The following is a 24,886-nucleotide window of genomic DNA, read 5'->3' as shown; positions in this document are numbered from 1 at the left end:
CTCGGCAGGAGCAGCGCTGCCACAGGGAGGGACAGACAGATTGGAGGCTGCCGCCGCCGACGCTGCTGCTGCTGCTGCTGCTACTAGCGGAGGTGCTACTGATAGTAGCAGTGGTGGTATCGTAACCACTGCCGACAGCGGAAGCACGCGCGGGGTGTGTACACACCCGGGACACGACCGAGAGGAGGACTCGATAGAATACTGTCGAGGAAGAGAAGAGCGGAAAAGAGAAAGAAAGCAGGCGAGAGAGAGAGAGAGAGAGAGAAGCAACGAAGAGGGAGAGGAAATTGGAGGAAAGGAGTACGGGTTGCGGGGAATTGAGGTGCAAAGAAGGAGGATCGGGGGTGTGCAACCTGCGCGCAAGCGTGGAGGAACAGCCACAGGGTGTAGCCGCTCTCTGCCTGTCAACCTGCCTGCCTGAGATGCACGTTCGCCACAGCTGAGAAACTCAGATACTTTGTCGTTTGGTCGGTAATCGGCCTTTCAATAACGCGTCCCTTATCGTCGTCCCATCCAACATTTCCCTTAGCATTTCCTCCTATAGGGCTAACGCGTACCTGCTACCTAAGTGGCAACCAACCGACGTACGATTCCTCGACGAAAGATGAGATGATTCCTCGGAAGATGTGGAACAAAGTTTCTGCGATCGACGCTTCGTCTTTGGCAAAGACGATGTTGACAATCTGATTGATAGATGTGTACTAACATCAAGTTTCTATTAATATTTAAAGAGAAATGGCTCAAGATGCCAGAAGATGCAGCAACATCTGACGTTCAAATTGTACGCCGAAGATCTTCAAATGTTCGATCTTTTGCTCGACTGGAACTTGCATCGGATCGACAACGTACTAGGTTGTCCGAAAAGTGTCTTTCTTTTACAGACACCTGTTTTACAACGATGCATCTTTATATGAAACTTAATGTGTCGAACGTTGTGATCTTTGTTTCGATAGAACAAGATGGATCATACGTAATTCGATAAATATAAAATAATAATAATATAAAATAACACAAAATAATAATAATATAAAATAATAATGATATAAAATAATAATAATATAAAAGAATAATGATATAAAATAATAATAATATAAAATAATATATAATAATATAAAATAATAATAATATAAAATAACGTAAAACGGAAAATATAGTGCATCCATTATTTTCTTATAAAACGAAAGAAACTTTTCGGACGACCTAATACAAGTTTGCATCTTAGAAATCAACGTTCCAAATTAAGATTATCATCAACTTTTCGATAAATAATTTGTTTACGTAATATATCACAAAACATGAGATATATCGTCATGTCCGAACTAACGGATACGAAAGATCAAGGTAAGGGCTAACTAACGTTGTTTTGCGTTGGATGAAAGATCGCGCCAGTTGGCTGAACTTTGGTCGACGAACAGACATACGACCTATTTTCTTCCTATTATTTACTTCGAAATGGTCTCTGCGGAAATATAACGCGAACAGGCGCTTGAACGCGTAAAAGAAAAATGCTACAGACTGTGCAGCCAAGAGTGAAAGAACTCACGTATATCTATATATACAGAGTGTCTCATTTTAATCGATCCACGCAAACGTCTCCGAGCTAAACATTATTCGAAGATAAAACTCGCTTGGTTTCTTGAGAGGCGCGTCGTGCTTCTTCCGAGGTTCCAAAGCGACCTTTTTCTTCCAAATGGAACCGTACATTTTCCACGAAATTAACATTGCAACATCTTTTTAAACGTTTTAAGCATTTTCAGATACAAGCAGCGCGATTCTTTTTTCGTTGAGAATTATTATAAAAACTACATCGAACGGTATATCGGGTTGGCAACTAAGTGATTGCGGGTTTTGTCAATACCACGTAACGACAAAGTCCGCAATCACTTAGTTGCCAATCCAATATAACAAAGCCACATAGTCCCGTTCGAAGAAACAGAGATCATCGGTCGATATATAGTTTAGAAAATATTACCTTGGGTCGATTAAAATTAGACACCCCGTATAGTATAGCAGAGAAAATTTATCGCACATCTTTCAAATAGCACGCTTCGTCGCGTGCTTTATCCGGTTGTGAAATTTCAGCAGGCGTTTGTAAATAGCATCAGACGACACCTGCAGGTTCGTTCGAACGATCAACGTCGCGTCTAACTAGTCATCGACTATCTCTCGTTCGGGAAGAACGCGCCGGAAACGGAAAGACATATTTCTCGTCTTTTAAACAAAACCAATTTTAAAGCTCGCCACGCTGTTAATCAATTGCACATCAAAGCTATCTTTATGTTTTTGGTTTTCAGGAGCAGAATTAAATTTTTCTCATCTTCTGCAATTTACCGACCGATAGTCGGTTAATCGGTTTTTTGTCGCCGACGCTTACCGATCGATAGTATATTAATCGGTATTTTGTCGTCGACAATCTTTCTCATTATTTGAGCAGTAATTTGTTATTTAGTACCAAGATACCTTGCTCGGTTGCGTCAGTTGCGTTGTTTTGTAAGCTCCTACAGTTTTATACCAATTTGAAAAACTTACCGTTCGCGATGAACGAAAAGAATGGCATTGGAGAGTTTAAACGGAAACAGAGCCAGCGCCAGGCAGAATCTGCGCCTGAGCTGCCGGTCGGACGTGCGTATGCTGTCGAACCGCTAGCGGTCGGTAAAGTGTTAACAATTTGAATATGCTCACGTTGGAACAAAGCGTAGAACCAAAGAGGACGTGGCCGTACTTTTGAACCCTCCATCGGTACATTTGGTGGTTTCCGACTAGTAATTTTAAGTAATCTCGCATTTTTTCCATATCTTTGTTTAAATTTCGCTCTGCTTAAGAAATATTAATGGCAATCTATCAAATTATTTCCTTTCTTAACATTGAAATACTTTTGTTAAGTCACTGTTATTCTTGCTGTTGGTATATTTCTACATATTACGCGCATTCTGTACATTTGTCCGCTCTTCGAAAATGTATAAATATCTCTAATCGAATTGAAATGCGTTAATTTTCGAAAACTCATCGATGTTACGTGATAATAAAATTTCGCTTGGAAATTCGAAAAATGAACGTCGTTCGTGCACTTTGATACGGCAATATCACAATAAACGTAGCTTAGAAAACAATACACGTGAAACGTGTGCATACGTCACGAGATGACGCAGCCTTCACCGTCACAGGATTAACCTTTACGCCGCGATATTCGACTACGGTGAAACACTGGCGTGTTCCAGTTCACAGAAACATTTCATTTTAATCCACCTGTCGTTCAAATGTATCTTTTTGCTCTCGAATGATCGAGAAGGACGTGTACGTAACGACAGAACAAGAATGCAAAGGAAAAATCGAATAATTCCATTTCTGTTGGGTCTTTGACTTTGGTATCAACTCAGCGATGAAAATCGAGTATAGCGATACGGCATGATTGAAAATAGGGCAACCCGTGAAAGTATAATACACTTAAACGTTGTACACAGCGATAAAGTTTCAACAACTGCAGAAAACAAACGACACGACTGCTTCTACATTTACGAGAATAGGATAATATGCATACGCGTAATCGTAAAACAAATATAAAAAAGGAAATCGTGGCTTGGTAATATGAAATTGCTTCGAAGCATACTATTGGGTTAGGTTTTGCTGATTTTGTCAATACCAAATTTTGTAATGACAAAATCCGCAATCACTTAGTTGCCAATATAATATGGACTGTAACACGCTAAACTTAAAAAGTATAGTTTGCACGTTTAATAAGTATATTGCACGGATATCTATGCGTTTATGAGAAAGGGGAATAGTCGAAATGCAGCTCGAGACAACTAAAATTCCAACGAGGCGTCGTTCTATTAGACGTAAAGTATCGTAGAAACACGATCATGAAAAACATAGATGAACCCGACGAAGACAACTTTCTCGTTTCGAGCGATCGTAAGACGTCGAAACGAATGTACAAATTGCAAAAATTCGCGCGTTTTCTTCTAAAGGAAAGTCGATATTTATTCAGTGGAAATTGAACGAACTTTGTGAGTTATTGGGTTGACAACTAAGTGATTGCGGATTTTCTCATTACCGTCTAATGGTACAGCTGGGAAAATTGAAAAACTTCATTTCTAAAAGTTTTTAGCAACAAGGGTTGGTCTGCAGCACGATACGCCTATAACTTCAAATACATCTTCAAGCGCTTGATTTTCTTCTGCTCATTTTGGATTTTTAATTTTTCCCACTCCGTTTCATACTCCGATATCCAATCTCTGGCTTTTCGCGTTCCATCAAATTGCTTTAAGCCGAAGTTTGCTTCTTCTTTCTCATAATTCCACATTTTTCCTTAATAAGTTACGAAGTGGTTCCAGAAGTTCGCAGGCATCTTCTATAAATTTAGAATAAAAATTCATTTTCCCCAGTAATTGTCTTACATTTTTTTTGTCCTTTGGGCGTTCAAATTCGCGTATTGCTCTCAGGTTATCTCTTCCTAGTCGCACACCGTTTTTTTCCATCATGCGACCAAGATATTTTACTGAACTTTTTGCAAAATTACCACCTAACGACAAAATCTTCCAATAATTTCCAAAACAATTACTTTCGTATAAAGCAGAAAAAAAGGAATTTAATTTATCGTCGATTTCGCCCATAGCAAATAGTAGATAAAACTGGACCCAATAGAAAATCCTAACAACCACCGTTTCCAATTGTTAGTTTGCCATTCGTTCTCACTTACACTTCGATAGCGTTCACATACTCTGTTTCTACTGGGACCGATCGAAGCGTGCGGATACTCGCGAGCTTTCGCGTAATGACGAGAATCGTCATCCAAGGGACGAGGCATTTTGCGTCCGTTATCTCGTCACTGTAAACCGAGAGAATGCTCCGACCTTGTTGCATCAGGTCCTCCGAATCGGTTATCGAAAATCGATGCTGTTCTCGCGGCAGAGCTTTGTCGCGGCCAATTCCAGCGTTCCGTGGACAAATAACATAATCACCAGGGAAATTGTTCGAGAATACAGAGACAAAGAGGGGAAGAATAGAAAAGAAACCGGGCGTTCCACGAACATGAAAAACTAAAAGCCAGAGAGAGAGAAACGTAATGTAAAAGAGCGACGACGAGAAGAAGAGTTGCTTCTTACCTTCTCTGCCGAATTTACGCTTCTTTTTTCCAAGACTGGTGCCGGCTGAGGAGCTCTTGCCGGAGCTCTTGTCCTTGCTCTTCCAGCGCATCAACATGTTTCGCAAACGCTTCAGCGTCTCGAAGATAGATCGTTGCGCGTCATTCGAAAATACCGCGCGCGCGCATGCGCGCGCGTTCACGATACTCGGCTGCAGTTGGATCGCGCTATCGTCGATCGACTGGCGCGATCCTGCGCCGATTTCCGCGTTTCCACGCCATCTTCTCGTTTCCTTGTCCCGTGCATCACAAACGCCAACGCGTATTATCGTCGTTCGTTTACTTCGAACCGATCGCCTCTAGGCGTTCGCCGGTCGAGAAGGTTGCGTGCGTTTCTCTTATCGCTCGATCTTCATTCCCGAATTTAGCGAACGGTTGGGAAAAAGAATCGCGAACGAGCTTTCGCGTGGAAGGTTAGATCGTTGGAGAATTACGAGAACTGGCAGTGCCGATGAAGATTCGGCCGCCTCTCACGTCGCCATTTTTCGCACGCGAATTCCATTTCGCTCGCCGTGGGTGGGTGGCGTACTCGGAGCACGCTACGTACCGAACCGGATCACTGGGTCAAAGGAACCGGCCGGCCCTGCCAACGCTGCCAGTCCCGTTCGAGATATTCGATGAATGAAATTAATCGCGACAGATCGAATGCAAATTGCCTACGTCCGTGTTACATCGCAGGGAGAACTCTCAGCCGAGGTACATTTATCTCGAGCGCGAAACGACACTGGATGGAGGCTGTGTGGGCCAACACTCGAATCACACGCGCGTTATCGCAAAACCAATGAATATTCCACTTTTCACGGATTATCTTGATAAGCGAGGACGTGGCGAATTCTGAAGCGAAAAATAGCCATTCGGAGATTATAGAATTACTTGAAAGAAGAAGGAGAAGAGAAGCAGCGAGAAGAAGACGATGAGCAGGAAAAAGACGAGGAAAATGATCAAGTGTATCCTGCTCATGATCCCGTCGGTCTTCCAAATCGATAGGTCCACCTCGTATTTTAAGCAATATGGAGCTGCACTTCCAGTGCTATCGACCGTTTCTCGCGAACGAAGAAACCAGCACAGTCGATGCACCGTCACCACGCGTTGTTACGATTCTTCCCTGCACACGTACGCAACTACCAACGCCTATACACCAGGCAGTTAACTGGCAGGATACGCGTGGTACAATTGCCTTGACACATGTAGCGCAACCAGCAACCTCAGACACCAACTTGATTACACGGTGAAGGTCGTGACCGAGGAAGAACCAACAGCTATATATACATGTATATGTATACAAGCATATGCACACGCGTTCACCGACTGCTACTACGAGCAGCTTCCTATCATCGAGTAACGCGATGTGACTGCGTATCGCGGACGTGAGGCAGCCAAAGCGAGAGATTCGCTCGGTGTTGCACACTCGCCAGTGACCATCTACCGAGAAACGACTAACTCGACGATGTCGAAGAAGAAGTCACTAAACCTAAGGACCGTGGAATTGTCGGAGGAACGATGGTCGCGAAACGAATTTCGAGGCAATTGAGAGAAAGAACGATAGCACCGGTCGACAGAAGGGAGAACCTCGCGTCAACTAGCAGCGACTAAACCGTCGTGTCACCGGCACGCCACCGCCACCCTCGAGGTTGCTGATTCCTCCAACGATCGCGGCCAGCATCGCTGCGCGCTCCTCCTTCGCTTCACACGCGTCTTCGAAGGTCGCGATCGATCGTACCTCTGTCTATGAGATTTGCAGCTCGGAAACCGGCGAATAAGACACAGCCACCGGCATCGATACCGGCGACGTCGCACACCCACCACCACCACCACCACCACCACGAGGACCACCACCACAATCGTGACGGGCTACGCGCCGTTCCACAAGGTGCGTCAACGCCGGCAGCAGCGGCACCACCGTCGAAAACGCGGCCAACGTCGTCGCCGGGATCTGCCCGAGTCCCGGCACTGCACCCACCACCTACACACCCCTCGGCACCGCTCGCGTGTCCACGTTCGCCCCGCTCCGCCCTAAACCTCCCGCTTTGTCTCTCCTGCCATCTCTCCCCATCCTATCTTGCCGCACAGTGACGTCACGGGAATGGAGTCGGGGATCGATCCCGAACGCCCACCTCGACACCGCATCCTCCCGAACGCAGCTGCTCTACTCACCGGATGGAAAACATTCGACCGATACCGCGACCTCTGACGACCTTCTCTTCCTGCTGCTCTCTTCCTTCGTCACCTCACGAGGACCAGACGATAGGACGATTGTTGGTTTCCCGACGGATCGCAGGATTCAGCGACCGATGCAATCGACTAACCTTCTTCTCGTTCTTTTCGACGATGCAGAGGCGAACAGAGTTCGCTAGAGTTTGCATTCGCTTTGCACTTTGCTTCGCTGGCTGTTTCATTTCGCTTCGATTAGGGTGTTGTCGAAGATTCTCGCAGACGAGCAGATCGCAGACGGCTGGCAACGTGTGTTTTGCGGGAAAAAGGGAGGTGGAATTAGGTGGTGGAAGGTGGGAAAAGTAGGTAAACTGCGTAGGTTTAGAAGACATATGACGACGCAGTTTACGTATTAGAATTAGTATGAGAATGGCGAAAGCGTGTCCCATGTATTTACTGACACGTAACGTGATCGAGATTAATTTTTATGTCTTCTGTAGCTAGTTACTATTATGTTACAATTTAATACGACACTGTGTCATAAACAGGCAGCCTGTGCTACGCGAATACCGCGTTAAAATTAATTGTCCAAATTATTGTGAATAATATTATTATGAAATATACGTGGATTATTTCATTCGTTCAATTTACTACTGAGCCATAGTCAAGAACATGTTCGTCTTCCCATAGCCAATTCAGCTGATCTATGGATAGGAGGAGGAGCGAACGCGGAACATTTCTTGTCTCTGTGTTATCTAACTAGTCATCTTCCAAGTACTTAACGAGTGCTTTAACACTAGAAATACCACACCAGTGAAATCGACTGGTTCTACAATTTTATTTTCAAATTCCTACTTCGTGTTATATTTTTTCCCGCAATGATGTAATGACCTTCGCGACGATAACTAAAAGAATAATATAATGAATTTTATTTTGTCTTGTTATTTCTATACTTAAACTCGCCCCGCTCGACATTTTTTTTTTTTTTTTTGATAACTGTATTATCACGTAAACAATTATTGTATACTCGATAAAGCGTCCTTATGATATTCAACACTGAATCATCGATCACGCACCCCCCTTTTTTTTTGTTTTTTGGTTATCTTCTGCGCTCCTCGATATTATTACTGTTAATAATATTTTCAATAAAAATAATAACTAATTATTGCACCTGGGCCCATAACCTGTTGCGATCCTACCTCTGAGTATAGAAATAACAACATTTTGTTTTTTATGTATTCAAACTGAAAATAATTTTGCATCAAGGCTGCTTGTACCAATACCAGTGAAAATGACTGGTACTTGTCGAAGTGTAAAAGGGTGCTGCAATCTGTTTATCGAACCCCAATTAACCAGTTCCCTCTTTTTCTACAACTTGCCACGCGTTTTAACAATTTTTACTGTATATCATTCGATATGATGATATCAGTTATCAGGAAAATTCCAGATCGATGCTAACACTAGAAATACCACACCAGTCAAATTGACTGGTTTTATAATTTTATTTTAGAATTTCTACTTCATGTTGTATTTTTTCCCGCAATGATGTAATGACTTTCACAACGGTAACTAAAAGAATAATATAATGAATTTTATTTTGTCTTGTTATTTCTATACTTAAACTCGCCCCGCTCGACATTTTTTTTTTTTTTTTGATAACTGTATTATCACGTAAACAATTATTGTATACTCGATAAAGCGTCCTTATGATATTCAACACTGAATCATCGATCACGCACCCCCTTTTTTTTGTTTTTTGGTTATCTTCTGCGCTCCTCGATATTATTACTGTTAATAATATTTTCAATAAAAATAATAACTAATTATTGCACCTGGGCCCATAACCTGTTGCGATCCTACCTCTGAGTATAGAAATAACAACATTTTGTTTTTTATGTATTCAAACTGAAAATAATTTTGCATCGAGGCTACTTGTACCAATACCAGTGAAAATGACTGATACTTGTCGAAGTGTAAAAGGGTGCTGCAATCTGTTTATCGAACCCCAATTAACCAGTTTCCTCGTTTTCTACAACTTGCCACGCGTTTTTCAAATTTTTACTGCGTATCACTCGATATGACGATATCGGTTATCAGAAAAATTCCGGATCGATCGCTAAATCGCTAGACGCTAACACTAGAAACACCGCACCAGTCAAAATGACTGGTTCTAGAATTTTTATAAACGTGTCAACCCTCGTTTAGGGATTATGGCCCCGTATGGATTAATAATGCCAAAAATGTACTACGTAACATGGAACTCCTTCCGTGAGAGAGTAATAAATCAATAAATATAAAAATATTCTATTATTAGGTATTTTTTAAAGACCAGTCGTTTTCGCTGGTTTTGATAGAAATATCTTCGCGTTAACTATCGGTAGTTCTAATGTTAAACAGATGATATCCACGGATCGAGAACGAACGTGTGACTGTTATCACCAGATTCTGCTATATTTTCCACTCGCGACACGATTCAGAAAGGCGTCAGCGTCACTCTAACATCCGGATATCGACTATTCGAATTTGCATCCGAGCTGCCTAATTTGCATACATATTGAACGGCGTATCGACTAATCGAAAACTCGACAAACAATTTCGTTGTCCTTACTTTTCCTTCCAGACTCTGATCTCGAATGCGATCGACCAGATTGGGCGTCGCTCGATCAGTTCTATTCCCTCGTCAACGAGAAAACGCGCGCACTCCGTTCTCGTTTCCAACGTTAAACCGGTGCGTGCACGGCGCCGCATTTTTGTTAACCGTTTTAGCGCCACGCAGCACCATCGCGCTGTTCTCGGACTGTGGTCAACTGTATCGCGATGTTTCGTCACGATCGTCAATTCGCAACGCGTTCGGTTCCGAATGTAGCTCGTCGCGAGTCGTATCGGAGATTCCTCTCGCAATTACTCGTTTTTTCAAATAATCGTAAATCCCCTGCATAAACGAAAAAAAAGAGTAGTGCAATCGCGCTGCACGGATTCTTGAAAACCCCTGCCACTAAAACGGTTAAACGTGTAAGCGAATTGCGGTAGAGTTCAGAGGCCCAGCGCTGCGTCTATAAATATAGATCACAACCGGAAGCTTTGTTTTCACGTGGGCTCGTCGTGGCCGAAGCGTTTTGCGATCGACGGCCGCGCGAATCTTTGTCGAAACGATGAGACGAGAAACACGCGTCAAAATCTCGAAATATGGAACTTTCTTTGCTCCTGTTAACAATTTACCAACCGATAGCCGATTAATCGGCTTTTTGTCGCCGACGCTTACCGACCAATAGCCGATTAATCGGTTTTTTGTCGCCGACGCTTATCGACCGATAGCCGATTAATCGGTTTTTTGTCGCCGACGCTTACCGACTGATAGCCTATTAATCGGCTTTTTGTCGTCGACAATCTTTTTCATTATTTGAGCAGTAATCTGTTATTTAGTACTACGGTACCTTGCTCGGTTGCGTCAGTTGCGTTGCTTTCTAAGCTTCCACAGTTTTATACCAATTTGAAAAAGTTAGCGTTCGCGATGAACGAAAAGAATGGTATCGGAGAGACTAAACCGAAACAGAGCCGGCGCCAGGGAGAATCCGCGCCTGAGCTGCCGGTCGGACGTGCGTATGCCGTTGAACCGCTAGCGGTCAGTAAAGTGTTAAGCATAAGTTAATGGAAGAATCATGTTTAAATTGAATAATAGCTTTGTTTGCCTGATTTAACCTCGATCTAATAAACAACGTTTCGTTTTGAACGCGATGCCATTGTTTACGACTACCCACGATTCTTCGATCAACTGATGAATAAATCCTACTTTACCGGGACGTTTCGAAGCTGCGAGTCCGCTTTCACGCGCAGCATTTCCTCTTATTGGAATTACGACGAAAGATTGGCGAACAAGAAGGAGACTAAAAGGAGGGAAAGACGAGGACGTACAAACAATAGATAATCGGAGAGAGACATTGGAATTGCGCGAACAAACGCGGTACACCTCGTTTCCCGAACGAATCGACGCGTCGGTTAAATTACTCGTCGTTAATTGCAAGCTTCGATTTAAGCTCCGTAATGAATTCGCGATACGACCGAGTGTATAGGCAATTAAAAGATTTCCATTCTTCGCGCGACAAAGTTGTTAGTCTGGAATCGCGTGGTCATGTGGTTGTAGTTGCGAACGCACGGCTGCAAAGTTGTCGCGGTTTCGCCTCTGTACCGTTAAATCTCTGCAACAGCTCCGGAGATGCCGCTGTTATGGGATAGTTAGCAACCGGCAGACACGACTCTACAAGCTCCCACTATTCTGCACACATCGATAGACGTAGAAAACGTAATATACATAATACGACTTCATATCTTTTGAAATATAATTAAAAGGGTAGAAATTTGCTGGAAAATTGTTGTTGAATTCTACGCTTTCAAGTTTATTATGCGCGCATAAAAATCCGGGTAATGTATTGAGTTGGCAACTAAGCGGTTGCGAATTTTGTCATTACCATCTATTGACAAAATCCGTAATCGTTTAGTCACCAACCCAATAGCTACGATATTTGTCGGAAATATGCGTAATGGAAACATTTTCGGTTTTTGCATCTCTTTCGCACGGTCGATCGATACCGATCGTCGATACATTGCTTATAGAAGAGTTTATTCGCCGATTCTCACGATATACAGCGCTGTGATACATTTTGTGTATCCCAGTTTGTGCGCCGCTGGCGACTTCATTTGAAACGAGAGACGACGAAACGTAACGACGAATTGTTTCGTTCGCACGAAAGCCACGGTGTCGCTCGATTCGCTGTTTGTTCGGTTTTCTTTTTATCGTATTCAGGTTTGCTTGTTTGCGTCACTATTTGCTATTCAAATAAAGCTATAGACCTAGAAAACTAACTGTACGTCAAATGTTTATGTAAAACGATTACGATATATATAGAATGAAACTAGAATAAAAGGAAAAACGTATCGGTCGATGTGCTATATTTTCGTAATGGAAATGTTTCGTGAAAGCAAAAATTGTAAATGACAGTGTAAAACACCGCTACGATAACAGGCCCGGGCATTACGTTCGGAGGTATCGCAGTATGAAAACTGGATGTACAAAAATCAAACGAACCACTCAGATGGCCTGCCAATAGCACGTGTTTCGAAAAACCAATTCATTTTTGCAGAATATTACGAACTACCTCCCATTTCAAATATTTCAAGCTATACAAATTTCAACGTTCTAACACTTGGAATTTTTTTATCAAAATTCTACGTACATACTATATACAGGGTGGTTGGGGTTAGGTTGGGGTTAGGTAGTAGGTTAGTAACTGCATACTCTCAATATTATGTCTCATGATTATTATATTATACAGGGTGGTTGGTAACTGGTGGTACAAGCGAAAAGTGGGTGATTCCACGCGAAAAAAGAAGTCGAAAATATAGAATAAAAATTTCTTTTTTAATTTTTTTTTTAATTTTTCCATCAAAAAACGATCTGCAGTGAGATCCATTATAACGAGACGCGATAAAGTGCACGCGTACCGAGCGAAAATTCAAAGTCGATTTTCTCGAAAACAAAGCCCCGAACGAAAAATTTTTATTCCCTATTTTCGACTTCTTTTTTCGCGTAGAATCACCCCCTTTCCGCTTGTACCGCCAGTTACCAACCACCCTGTATAAATAATTAACCAATGTAACTTTTTTAAAAAAACATTTTCATTAGAAGTAAAGGTAACAGCAGGAAGATTTCACAGATAATAGAGCTTTGACTGTAGCGAAGAAATTATGGCGCAAGAGACGAGAATAAAAGCTGAACAGCTCTATGAACAATTACAAAGCCTTTGATGTATCTGGAAATCGTATTTGAAGAAACGGATGTGTGAATACGTATAGGTGAGAATACGTATACGCGAAACGGTAACACCACGGACTCGCAAGAGGCTTAAAGCGTAAGAGCGAGATTTGTCTGCCGCGAACGAGAACGTGCTTCTACGCGATGCTTCTCCCGGTTTGCCTTAAGAGGCTCATTGAAATGCACGGTCATACGCCGTGCCACGCGGTTTGCACCTTGTCCGGATAAAAGCACAATGCGGCCGAAACGCGGTTGCTTTGACACGAAAACGTCGTAAAAAAAGAGAAAAGAAAAGAACGCTAGGATATTGACGATAAGTTGAATAATCCGTCACATCCGCCTTTCGAAATTCTTTTTCTTTTTTTTCTGGCCAATGTTAACACTTTACCGACCGATAGCCGACTAATCGGTTTTTGTCGCCAGCGCTTACCGACCGATAGCCTATTAATCGGCTTTTTGCCGCCGACGCTTACTGACCGATGGCCTATTAATCGGCTTTTTGTCGTCGACAATCTTTCTCATTATTTGAGCAGTATTTTGTTATTTAGTACTAAGGTACCTTGCTCGGTTGCGTCAGCTGCGTTGCTTTTTAAGCTCCCACGGTTTTATACCAATTTGAAAAACTTACCGTTCGCGATAAACGAAAAAAATGGTATTGGAGAGTCTAAACCGAAACACAGCCGGCGCCAGGGAGAATCTGCGCCTGAGCTGCCGGTCGATAAGGTGTTAATAAGACAAAGAACGTAACCGTAATCCACTGGTTGGTGAAATTGATTTAGCGAGAAAAAAAATCGACTAAAACGGCACTCACCCTTTTGCTGAAGTACTCGTTGCGGACTAACAGCTCTCCTAGGGTCGTTCCCATTGTTCCAACGAACTTCGTTATAGGCGACACTCCGTGCGGGTCCTGGTCCAGCTATAGATACGCTTCTCGCGCCACTTGCAACATCTTTGGGCAAAGGCGGCAGAGGTCTGTCAGCGTCATACTCCGTACCATCCAGGCAATTCACATCCCTACGTTCCTGATGCAAGAACACGGAATCGGAATCGGAAACACTGTCTTCGCTCCTGTGTCTCCTAGTCGGTGGTTCCGGGGCAGTGCCATGTTTCGTTGGCCAGCTTCCACTAGTCAAATCCTGACCAACGGCCGACTGGTTGGAGAAACTGACCCTTTTCGCGCCACCGGCGCTTCCGTACTCCACACACTCTCCACCGATCAAGCTTCCCCTCTTAAAAATCGGCGGAGGAGCGACTGTCTTTCCATCGACGTCATTCGCCTCCTGCTCGTAGATCGAAGAAACTTCGAGTTTCCTCGGAACCACTTGCCCCTCTCCTCTGTGAAAATGTGGAGAGGCACTTTTGCTTCTTTGAGCTTCTTGTCTAGCGGGGTCCAGAGGTGTCGATGGAACCAAATCGCGACGATCGCGAATGGCCTGTTGAGGTCTGACGATCAAAACAGGCTGATTCTGGCCCTTCTGACTCTGCATTAGAGGCGGTTTTCCTATAGGATTCGATTTAGAGCATCGAAGATTGCCAGCGGACCACGAAGCTGGATTACCATGAGCAACAGGCACGGCAACACTCGTGGGACTTCGAATCGTAGTTTGTCTAGGTGTCGACGTTCTGACGGGATTCTTCTTGCAATAAGAGGATTCCTCCATCAGATTCTGCTCGTAAATACGTCGTTGTTGTTCCTCATCCAGCTTCTTGAGCTGCTGCCAGTACACCGCTTCCCTGACCTCGGGTAAATCAATTTTTCGAGCCATCTGTCTGGAGCTGGCGCTCACAGGAGACGCCAGTGACTTCCTATGTGCTTCCAACGCCTTCTGCTGCCAGTAGAACGCTTCTAAATGCTGTCTGGTCTTTTGTTTCGAAGGTGACAAAGGTCCGCTATTAATGCTAGATGTTCCCCGTTGTCCATACATTGGTTCGCAGATTTTCTGAACGTACATCGTTTCTGGCCGAGACTCTTGCTGCTGTGAAACACTTTGCTCTTCTACGCCAACCCTATTAGCGCTTCGTGCTAATTGAATTTCCACCTGACGAGAAGCAACAGCATTTTGCGAATGATGAGTCTGCTCTCGATGATGATGATTTTCTTTGGACCCTGACTCGGTCAAATGGACAGACTTCTGCGTGTTTGGTTGCACTTCTTTCAGCGGACTCGTACGAGCTTCGCTTGGCTGCTGTGGACTCGCTTGTGGAGAAGACGTGTGTGCTTGAACCCAAGCCACTCTGTCATCGCCGTCGTTCCTATTTACATTATCCGATCTATGGTTTATGTTTTCCGGCGAATGAATTCTTGGAGAGCTAACAACCGCGTTTCTTTGACTTTTGTATCCGTAAATGGGCTCTGGTCTCGGTATTTCTGTATTAAAGTCTCCATTGGCCCCTGCAGTGCCTTTAGTCATAGTAGCATCCTTATTTGGACTGGAATCTTGGTTACGTTGATCCACGGAATTAACGTTAACAAGTTTACGGGGTGTGTTCGTCATGTGAACAGGTGATTCTATAGCGCAGCGTCTGGAGTCGTTCGAAGGACGTGGTATTCTCGTCTCGCAGGTGGTTTCTCTTTTCGGAGAAGCTATCAGAATCTGCTCGTTGGGCTGAGCTCTCCTGGAAGCTGGTAGACGTTGTCGCGATCCAAAGGGAGAAATCGGTTTGCCTTGGCTTCCGCTAGGGGAAGTCGGACCACGATTCGATTCCTCGCGATTATTCGCTTCTCCAGCTTGCCTTTCATCCTCGCGTTTTTCATTCACCAGATTTTCTCTCGGCGAAACAGGTCTTTCTCCTCTCGAACGAGTTCTCTGAGACGGGGAAACTCTCTTGTCCAAAGAGTCTTCGATCGAACGGTCGAGTTGTTTAGCATTGGCCAAATTCTCTTGGCAAGGAGAAGGCGAGGCAGGAGTCTCGTCATAAATCCTCTCATCCATGCATCTAGTCGACGATCTGGAGGGCGATTTCTCATTTTCGTAGATCCCTTCTTGCCTAGAATCTTCCTCGTCGAACTCGCGTCCATTGGGAGACCCACTATTTCGAGGCGAATGTAAATAATATTCGCCGCTCTTCGAACTGGATGGCGAGAATTCGCTTTTCTGGCTAGAATTGGGTGTGCAACTAGAATCCCCGTAATCTCCAGATTTCTGACTGGACCCCGAGGAAAGATACTTGGGGGATCTACCTACCAAAGGGGCTCTGTGATTCTGATTTACTATCGGCTGCCTAGTAATCTTCACCTGTGCAGACACAGACTTCAAAATCAGGCCAGGAGGATTGTCATTTTCGTACAATCCAGGTTCGTTCAGGTATTCCGGCGGCTTATCGTACGCGTTCTTTCCATATCTGGCAATTTGCTCTTGCCTTTCCTCTTGCTCCTCCAAATAGTTCTCGTAGTTGGCCAATTCGGTCCTTGAGTGAGGTATCGCGGGCAACGGTCGATCCATCGGATGAATGGCCCTGGGCCTAACTAGGTACCTCTCGCTAGGTGGAGCAGAGATCCTTCCAGAAGGTGCGTGATTCCTCTGAAAGAAGTAAGGCGGTCTACTCGCGTGATTCGGCTCCTGCAGACTGTGTTTTCGTTCCAGCTGGCCGTATCGCTGGCCGCATCTCTGGCTAAATTCCTCGCGCTTCTGCCTCTGCTCGAATTTCCTGATGTCGGGCGAGATTCCCAGCTGCGCGTTCCGCTCGTTCCACCTTTCGTCCGGAGCGATAGAGCTTAGACTGGAATCAGTCGTGTAAGATCTCGGAGCTCCGCTTCGATCGCGTAACAGACCTTCGTGATCCTCGTCTCTGGCTAGGTGATCCGGGGTGCTCGTTATGGGTCCTTGATCCGGAAAGAGCTCGCGCTTAATTTCGTCCAGCCTCTCTTCGATTATCGACCCGTTCAGGCTGTTGTCCAACTTCACGTTCCTCTTTATATCTTCGTTCAGATTCATCGTGTCAGGAGACCTGGTGTAGTTCCCGTTTTGCTGGTAACGAGCAAAGTGTCTGTCGTCGGGCCTCTTTCTCTCTTTAGACTCCTTCTTCTTGTAGTCTTTTCGAGAATCCTTCGGAGAGAAGAAACCAGGCAGCAGACGACGAAGGCCCAGTTTCTTCTTTTGTTTCTCCTCTTTCTTCGTGCGAGAGGAAGTGCCCGCCTCCATGGTGAACTCTCTTATCAGATTCGCGTAGCCGTCTGTTTTACAACTCTCTCTAACTAACGCAAAATCAACGCTGTCTGTGTTCGTGGAACTCGAAATTTTCTCGCTTTCGATCCTCGGTTGTTCTGTGAAACTCTTGGCTGTCTCGTTCCTAGGATTCCAGAATTCCTTCGACAATAAATACACGGACTCGTTCCACAGATTAGAAGCTCCCAACTCTATCTCTTTTCGCCGATCAACTTCCACATTGTCAGAGTCATTCTCGATTCTCTCGTTCTCCTTTTCTCTGATGTCCTCGTCCAAAGACTTGATCCTGTCCTCGAGACAGGAATCCGAGTCGACCGTACTGAGCGTGCTGTCAGCGAGAATTTCCTCGCAAGTTCTGTTGCCAGGAAGATCGATCGATCGTTCAAACTCGGGCCTGCGTTTTCTCTGGTCGAAGAGCGGCGTCTGAGGATCGTAGTCCTCGCTCTCCCTGGAGGAAACACTGCCCAACTCCTCCACGTAAGAGGACTTGGACGATTCCGAGGAGTGACGATCCAATTGGTTCTTCAGGAACTCCCCGGACCACCTCTTCTCCACTTCCAGCACCTTCTCGCTGTAGATAGGCCTCTTCCTCGAGTCTGACTCTTCTTCTACAGTGGAAACAGATTCGCGATTCACGTCCAGCAAACCGTACTCCTCGATCTTCAACCTCTTGTCGAGATTATGCTTCTGCAGAAATTCCTCGTCGAACGTGATTCTACTGGCCAACTTCTCCTGGCCAGGCTCCGCGTCGGATAACTTGAGAGCCCGGTTTTCTCGCGATTCTAGTAGTTTCTTTTTATATTTCTGAGCAGTGTTTGCGTCGATTTTCGTGTTCAGGTTCTGTTGCAATACTTCGATGTTTGTTTGGCTCTTCTCTAATCGATTTTTCGCGTCGATCTCTTCTATCTCGTTGTCCTTATCTTCCTTCGTATCTTTATCCCGTTCTTCTTTCTCTTCGATTTTCCCGCTAGGCTCGTTCTTCCTTTTATTTTCCGATCTGTCGGCAACAAGTTCGTCTTTCCGCCAATCTTTTCTCGAAATCTTCGTCGGGGTAAGGTTTTTCAGTGAAATCGCTATGCTGCCTATAGATGGACTCTTGCTTAATTTAACAGGCTTAATTCTCTTTTCTGTAGTTGTCGATTCCGTGTTTTCTTTTGACGGAGCATCGTTACAGATATCGGTACTGTTAGGTGCAAGAATATCTTCGGGAAGAGAAACACGAAATTTTCTCGAATCCGCCGATTCGTTGGTTTTTGATCGCGAAAACGCTGGCTTACCAGGCTCGGATTTTATCGAAAGTTTCCTTTTCAACGAAGTTTCATTCTTCGTTAAAAGAACCTCGCGAGAACCAGCAGATTCTAAGACGATCTTTTCTACTGTAACTTTGTCTATCGACAGAACTTTCTCTTGCTCCCCTTGATCTTCGCTCTTGGCAGTTTGGTGCGTGGAATCGCGATCGGTTCGCGCGTCCGTGTTCCAGGGATTCTCATCGACGATTTCCTCCGCCGCCTCCATCCTCCTGTACCCAGGAAGCGCAGCTTGCCACCGCCTAGAATTGAAATCAAGCGTTCGTCGAATCTTTCTGTGCATTAGCTGAAACGTTCAGATTACAACAGGAATAGTTCTAATGCGCCATAGTTTCTTACTAGCTGTTTATATTTATCGAACAAAGAGGAATAAGTCGCACAAGCATCACCATATAATATTTTAGACTATATTAAAAAATTATTTATAAAATTTATAAACTAATAAATTAATAATAGAGTAAATAAAATTAATAGTATTTTTTAATGGAAATTACCAATATAATAATTACAATTAATATTATTATAAAATATATGCAGATATTATATACTGTACGCATTTGACTTGATTTGCTGACCAAATTGTTCGTCATACTTCGACAACGTAGCGGTCTGACAAACGAGCAACGACACGCTTAACGAGTCCTGCTACTTCATAAGTGTTGAAGTAATTACTTCAAGAAAAACTCTACATCTTTATTCATGTATATCCGTGATCCGGAGACTGCTATCACGCAGAAATATTCTAAATAGGGGAAGGTGCATATTATTGTAACCTTGAGTATACATTATGTTTTCTATGTTCCCTGCAGCCTCTAGCCAAAGCTATAAGCGTAACTTTTTTGGTAATGTCCTGTTGCTATAAATATGTCGGAGATGAAAGGACATCGGGACTTCTCTTTTGGAATGTTGGAAAAAACTCTTACTATAGCTACACTTAAGTAATAAAGATAAGAAATATTTTTAATGTTCTAATCCGATTTTATGACAATGGGCTTGGACTCGAAGTGACATAGTGGGTCACTGAACGTAGCCACAGTCACGGGGGGACGTGTACCTGACAGAGGTATGGAATGATTATATGGCTTTCCTGGGGGGGGGGGGGGGGCTAAAGTTAATTCGTACAAAATAAGGCATGTTTTTGTGAATTATTTGTGACGACACAGTTAAAATCTCTTTATTAAAACCTATAGTACATTAAAGTATGACATTCGAAGAATATTGTATAAAATTTTCACGGAGAAATATTAAAAAATACGGCAATGGCAGTAATTATTCGGACGTGTCTCGGAAAAAAGTAGAATTGCGGTGCCCCTCATAACTTGGTGCTGGATCATCTGAAATCAAAAAATCAAAGTTTATTCGTTAGGTAACAATTTTCCCCAGGTAACGCTGGGAGGGTTTCTCGAAATTTCAATTTTTTACTTTTTTGGAGCGCTTTGAAGGGATAAATTAGCCGATTTTGCGAAAATTTGCGGCTAATTTTCCCTTCAAAGTGTTCCAAAAAAAAAGTGAAAAATTGAAATTTCGAAAAACCCTCCCAGAGTTACCTGGGAAAAACTGTTACCTAACGAATGAACTTTGATTTTTTCATTTCAGATGATCCAGCACCAAGTTATGAGCAATTCTACTTTTTTCCGAGACACGTCCGAATAATTGCTGCCATTGCCGTATTTTTTAATATTTCTCCGTGAAAATTTTATACAATATTCTTCGAATGTCATACTTTAATGTACTATTGGTTTTAATAAAGAGATTTTAACTGTGTCGTCACAAGTAATTCACAAAAACATGCCTTATTTTTGTACGAATTAACCTTAGCCCCCCTTAAAAACAAAGATTGACCCAAGAGGTGGGGAGAGGAATATATAAGGGCAGTTCCACTTAGACTTTTTGGAGTTCATGCAGATAAGTTTTACCTGTACGTGGAGTTATACGTGTATCACATCGCATTCGTCATCCCGTGGACCGTGGATTCGTTATCGAACCTGAATTCGTCGTCATCAACATCTCGACCATCCGATCGCCGCTATTACTTATAGTGGCCACATTTGTACCAATAAATATCAGCTATATCCGCGATGGTAAATTTGAGTGAAAGTTTATCGAACGCCCAAAATTCCAATCTTAATCCGACAAATATATGAACGTGTTCCCTATCATTGCATTGTCTAGTAACACTAAGAGAGTAAGCATGTGAATCAGCATAAACTTATACATTATATTTATATCTTTAATTATTTCAATATACTTTTCTATTACAAATTCATCTACTCGTTGCTCAATCAGTCAACCTCAACCTCAACAATAAGCAGAGCTAACGTTATGTTTATAACAGATAGAGACACTGAAAAGCGTGGAATTGCTGAAATCCGAGACAGGGTAATCGTTGTCACGTGCATGCTACTTATTAGCGAATTGTAAAATTTCGCAAGAAGAAAAGAGTACCGTACATCGACACGACGCGACGTCGCGTTAACACGTTGACTGCCGCGCGTGTTTTCAACGAAATCTCCTTCATGCCACGAGTGCCGCTGTACCAAGCGTACTCTGCTAGACTGCCACCGATATTTAAGATAACTTAAAATCTCTGGCCTAATTCGTTACAATGTCGAAAAGAAAAATGGAAAACTTATTTCTTAGTGAGTCAAACAGCAGTGAAAAAGAAAGCTTTTACGAGGCTTACACAAATTCGGATAGCAGCGATGAGGAAGAAATCAGATTTCCTAGAAATAGAAATATAAATAGAATTACATCGTCTGATTCTGATTCGGACACTGATAAGTGCAATCGTAGTGATACTGAATGTAACGAAGATACTGTTGACGAGATTTTACAAGAATTGGTGATTGAGGAAGAAAGAAGAACTGATGATACCGAGAAAAGTACAATTCAATTTGATGAATGAAATGAATTTAGTGGTTGGCAGAAATCATTTTTTCCCAGAGACAGACGGTCTCATTAGGCAATTACCTGGCGATGTTAATCCATATGACGTGTTCGAGCTGTTCGTTGATGACGAAATAATATATTTACTTGTATCAGAAAATTGCAACAAGGAAGGATGTAAATATTAGAAGATTTAGAGAATTATTAGCTGGAAAATTATTAGGGTTGTCTGAAAATACAAAAATCCTTGTCTTCGACGGAATCGGCATAATATCGCCGTTCGAATAAATAATTTCGCAAGAAGCACTAGTCGCGCGTGCAAACTATGTTATGCGGATAAAAGACGTCGAACGGACCGATCAAAGACACGGGAGAATTTAAAGAAAACAACAACTTATTGTCCAAGTTGTCCGACCAAACTCTACTTTGTATAGAATGCTTCGAATTTTTATATTCTAAATAATTTTCTTAATAAACCATTTTCGTATTACTTTTATAACAATTCAATAGTTTTATTGCTTCCTGTGGAATATCTTTTCAAATACCTACGACGATCCTTCGCAAGTAGTCAAACAAGCGTCACCCGAATACGGATGACGCGGCCCTATCAGAAACTTTGCTGTCACCCGAATATGGGTGACGCGACAGTGAACGTGTTAAAATAAAATTACGATCAAACAAAAGAATTCTTCATCGACATAGCCGCGAATATTTTTCATCGACTCGCAAGTGGAATACGATTGTCCACGATTTGTCCAACGAATAATTTTCGTTTGTCCGCTTTCCGGAAGATCGACGAAAAGATTTCGATTGGACAAATCGTGGACAATCGTATTGCACTTACGATCCTTCGCAAGTAGTCAAATAAGCGTCACCCGAATACGGATGACACGGCCCTATCAGAAACTTTGCTGTCACCCGAATATGGGTGACGCGACAGTCAACGTGTTAATGTTTCTTTGGCAACGGGAACGGTATGTACTGTACAGAGTTTCCGCGTTCGCGCTAACGAACCGTAGAGCAAACGGTTTCGAGGCCGAAGCGAAAGGATAGAGGCTGGTGGCGAGTTTAGCGAGACGCTATGCAGGCGCCAGGATAATATCGGTCGCGGTTGGCACATGGTATCGCGTTACCTTGATTACGAGAAACCGATCTAACTCAGCCATACATTTATCTCGACTACCATATTACGTGACTCGTGCTTCGTCTCTGACACGAAAGAATTTCATTGCGTCTCGTGGCAAATTCGATCTCTCCGTTCGCTAACTAATTACGTGCGTGTTATGTTCTTTGGGCCAACATACATCGTAGAATTAATTGGAATTCGTAGTCGACGTGTCTCGAGAGTGTCAGCTTCACACTGTCGGCACAACCGACTTTGCAGATATACGACAGCCTAATTTCGTAATAATCGAAATAAAATAATGTTGGTAATTTGATTAAATACGAACTAAATGAAAACAATTGGTTTTTCTTTGTTTAGAAAAATTCATTATTTCCAGGAGCATGTGCAGCCGCCACGAGAATACTCGGAATTTCTGCCGATCGCGTACCTGTTGATAACTAGCCGCCCCATTTATTTACGTTACGTTATTGCGTTGGCAACTAAGTGATTGCGAATTTTGTCATTAGGTGGTATTGACAAAATCCGCAATCACTTAGTTGCCAAGCCAATAGATTACGGAAATACCGAAATTATTTTACGGCGAAACGAAAATACGGATTTTTTCGCTCTACGAATATTACAACGAGTATTCTACGAGTATCGTGAACAGGGTAAATATTTCACTGTGTTGCATGGATCCTATGCATTTTTCCATCTGTAAATTATTATTTGCTTGCGTAATAAATTCTGTCGCCCCTTGGTGTCTTCACGTTTTCAGGAATATTACGAAAACCTTGTTTATGCTATTGTAGATGCAGCGAGTGCAAAATGCGATAAATAATATGCAGAAATACCGCTGGACATTGCATCGTTAACCCTTTGCACTCGGAATTTTACCTCAATTTCGATACCAGAAGCTCCCAACGCTTTTAGGTGTTTTATTTGAAGTTTACTTGAACTAAAAAATAAGACAGTTGAAATAAACAAAGGAAGAAAGAAATTCGCTTAAATACCAATTTTATTCACACTATTGTTGTATTTTGCACATTTTAAGTGTATGACATCTTGAAACAATTTCCAGGATCCAATGCTGCTCTTCTATCGCATGTTTCATAAAAAAAGATGGCGCTCGACAAAGGAGCCCCTGAGATAAGAAGTGATGTCGAGTCACGCTCGACATAGGAGTGCAAAGGGATAATGACAATAATAAAGGAAAAATTAACGTCACGGATACCTCGTAAAAATTCGTTAGTATTGAGTTGGTAAGTAAATGATCGCTGATGTTATCAATACCACTTATTGACAAAATCCGCAATCACTTAGTTGCCAAGCCAATAGATATATCGAATTACAGATTTCTTTAATCACACGACAAAAATGATCGAAGTTTCATTAGAATTTACGATATCTCAGATTACTGGAATGTTTTCTGCAATTGACAATAATAAGCGTGATACTAGTCTCTTGACTCTGGCAGATAATTTCTCGTAAAAGCCAAGAAATAAGTAAAAACGAACTTGTTCTTTCCCTGCGGTCTCCGAACGACTCTTCCGACGTTTGTAGTTGCCTTTATACTCTTCGTATAGAAAGTGATTTTCCAGCAGACGAAACAAGCCAATTTCGCTTGGTAAAACTTGGAATTAATAACGGCGGATATGTTTTATAACTTCGGGATAAACAACATTGTTTCCATTTACCAGTTACTTTTCTCCCACACAACTGCCACTTACGTGGTTACTGCCGCGATAGCCAGCGAATATCTCAACGACGACGTTACTGCCACCTGCCGGCCAGGGTTGTTGCAAAAATTACGAAACTTTCGTAGTTTAGTGAAACTAGATACGTGTGAGACCAGCCACGCGTTTATCTGAAGATTTGCAGCGATTACGCTGTGTATGTGTTCGCTCGATTCGGACTATACGAGAACTATAGGGCTATAGCGAGCCAAGTTCTCAGAAGCGAAGATTTGTTCGGGTGCAACCGAGGGCCGCGACGTTTCTTCGGATAATCGCGATAAACAGAGTTTTAACTGGTGAGTCAAGCGACAGAGCGGTGATCGGATTGGCGGCCGCAACGGAAGAAGCAACGTCGTACAGTAGCGAAGAGCAACGACCGTAACCGATTCCCTCGGCAACCCGCAAAGAGCCCGAAGCGAGACTCCTTAGTCATTTTTTAGCGCGTTTTTCGCGGTCCCGTTACCTTTCCTTTCGTCCGCCATCTCTCTCTCTCTCTCTTTCTCCCTTTTTTTCTCTTTCCAGTCCCGGCAAACGCTTTTACGAATCTAAGAACAGCTGGGTCATGCGCCATGTTTACGTACAT

General features: G+C 43.1%; 2 protein-coding genes across 26 annotated transcripts in view; one reads left to right on the top strand and one right to left on the bottom strand.

Annotated features, from left to right (window-relative positions):
- LOC117217118 overlaps positions 1-24,886 on the bottom strand; it is a 180,006-nt gene that overhangs the window by 137,312 nt on the left and 17,808 nt on the right. For all 25 annotated transcript variants that reach the window (XM_033464445.1, XM_033464444.1, XM_033464453.1 and 22 more), the window contains exon 2: positions 13,915-18,818. In XM_033464445.1, coding sequence (XP_033320336.1) covers positions 13,915-18,784 — 4,870 coding nt within the window. In that variant the 5' untranslated portion in view covers positions 18,785-18,818. The remainder of the gene's footprint in view (positions 1-13,914; positions 18,819-24,886) is intronic.
- Positions 20,987-21,665, top strand: LOC117217131. The gene has a single exon (XM_033464492.1). It carries the CDS (start codon positions 21,182-21,184, stop codon positions 21,479-21,481), a length of 300 nt encoding a protein of 99 aa, XP_033320383.1. The 5' UTR covers positions 20,987-21,181; the 3' UTR covers positions 21,482-21,665.

This window comes from Bombus bifarius, unplaced genomic scaffold, assembly GCF_011952205.1.
Source record: "Bombus bifarius isolate JDL3187 unplaced genomic scaffold, Bbif_JDL3187 scf7180000007974, whole genome shotgun sequence".
Lineage (NCBI taxonomy): Eukaryota > Metazoa > Arthropoda > Insecta > Hymenoptera > Apidae > Bombus > Bombus bifarius.
The sequence above is the reverse complement of the archived record's forward strand: the minus strand, read 5'-3'. Positions and strand labels throughout refer to the sequence as shown.

Excerpts from the sequence above, each read along its gene's own strand:
- LOC117217131 (XM_033464492.1), top strand. The coding sequence starts at position 21,182 with ATGTCGAAAAGAAAAATGGAAAACTTATTTCTTAGTGAGTCAAACAGC.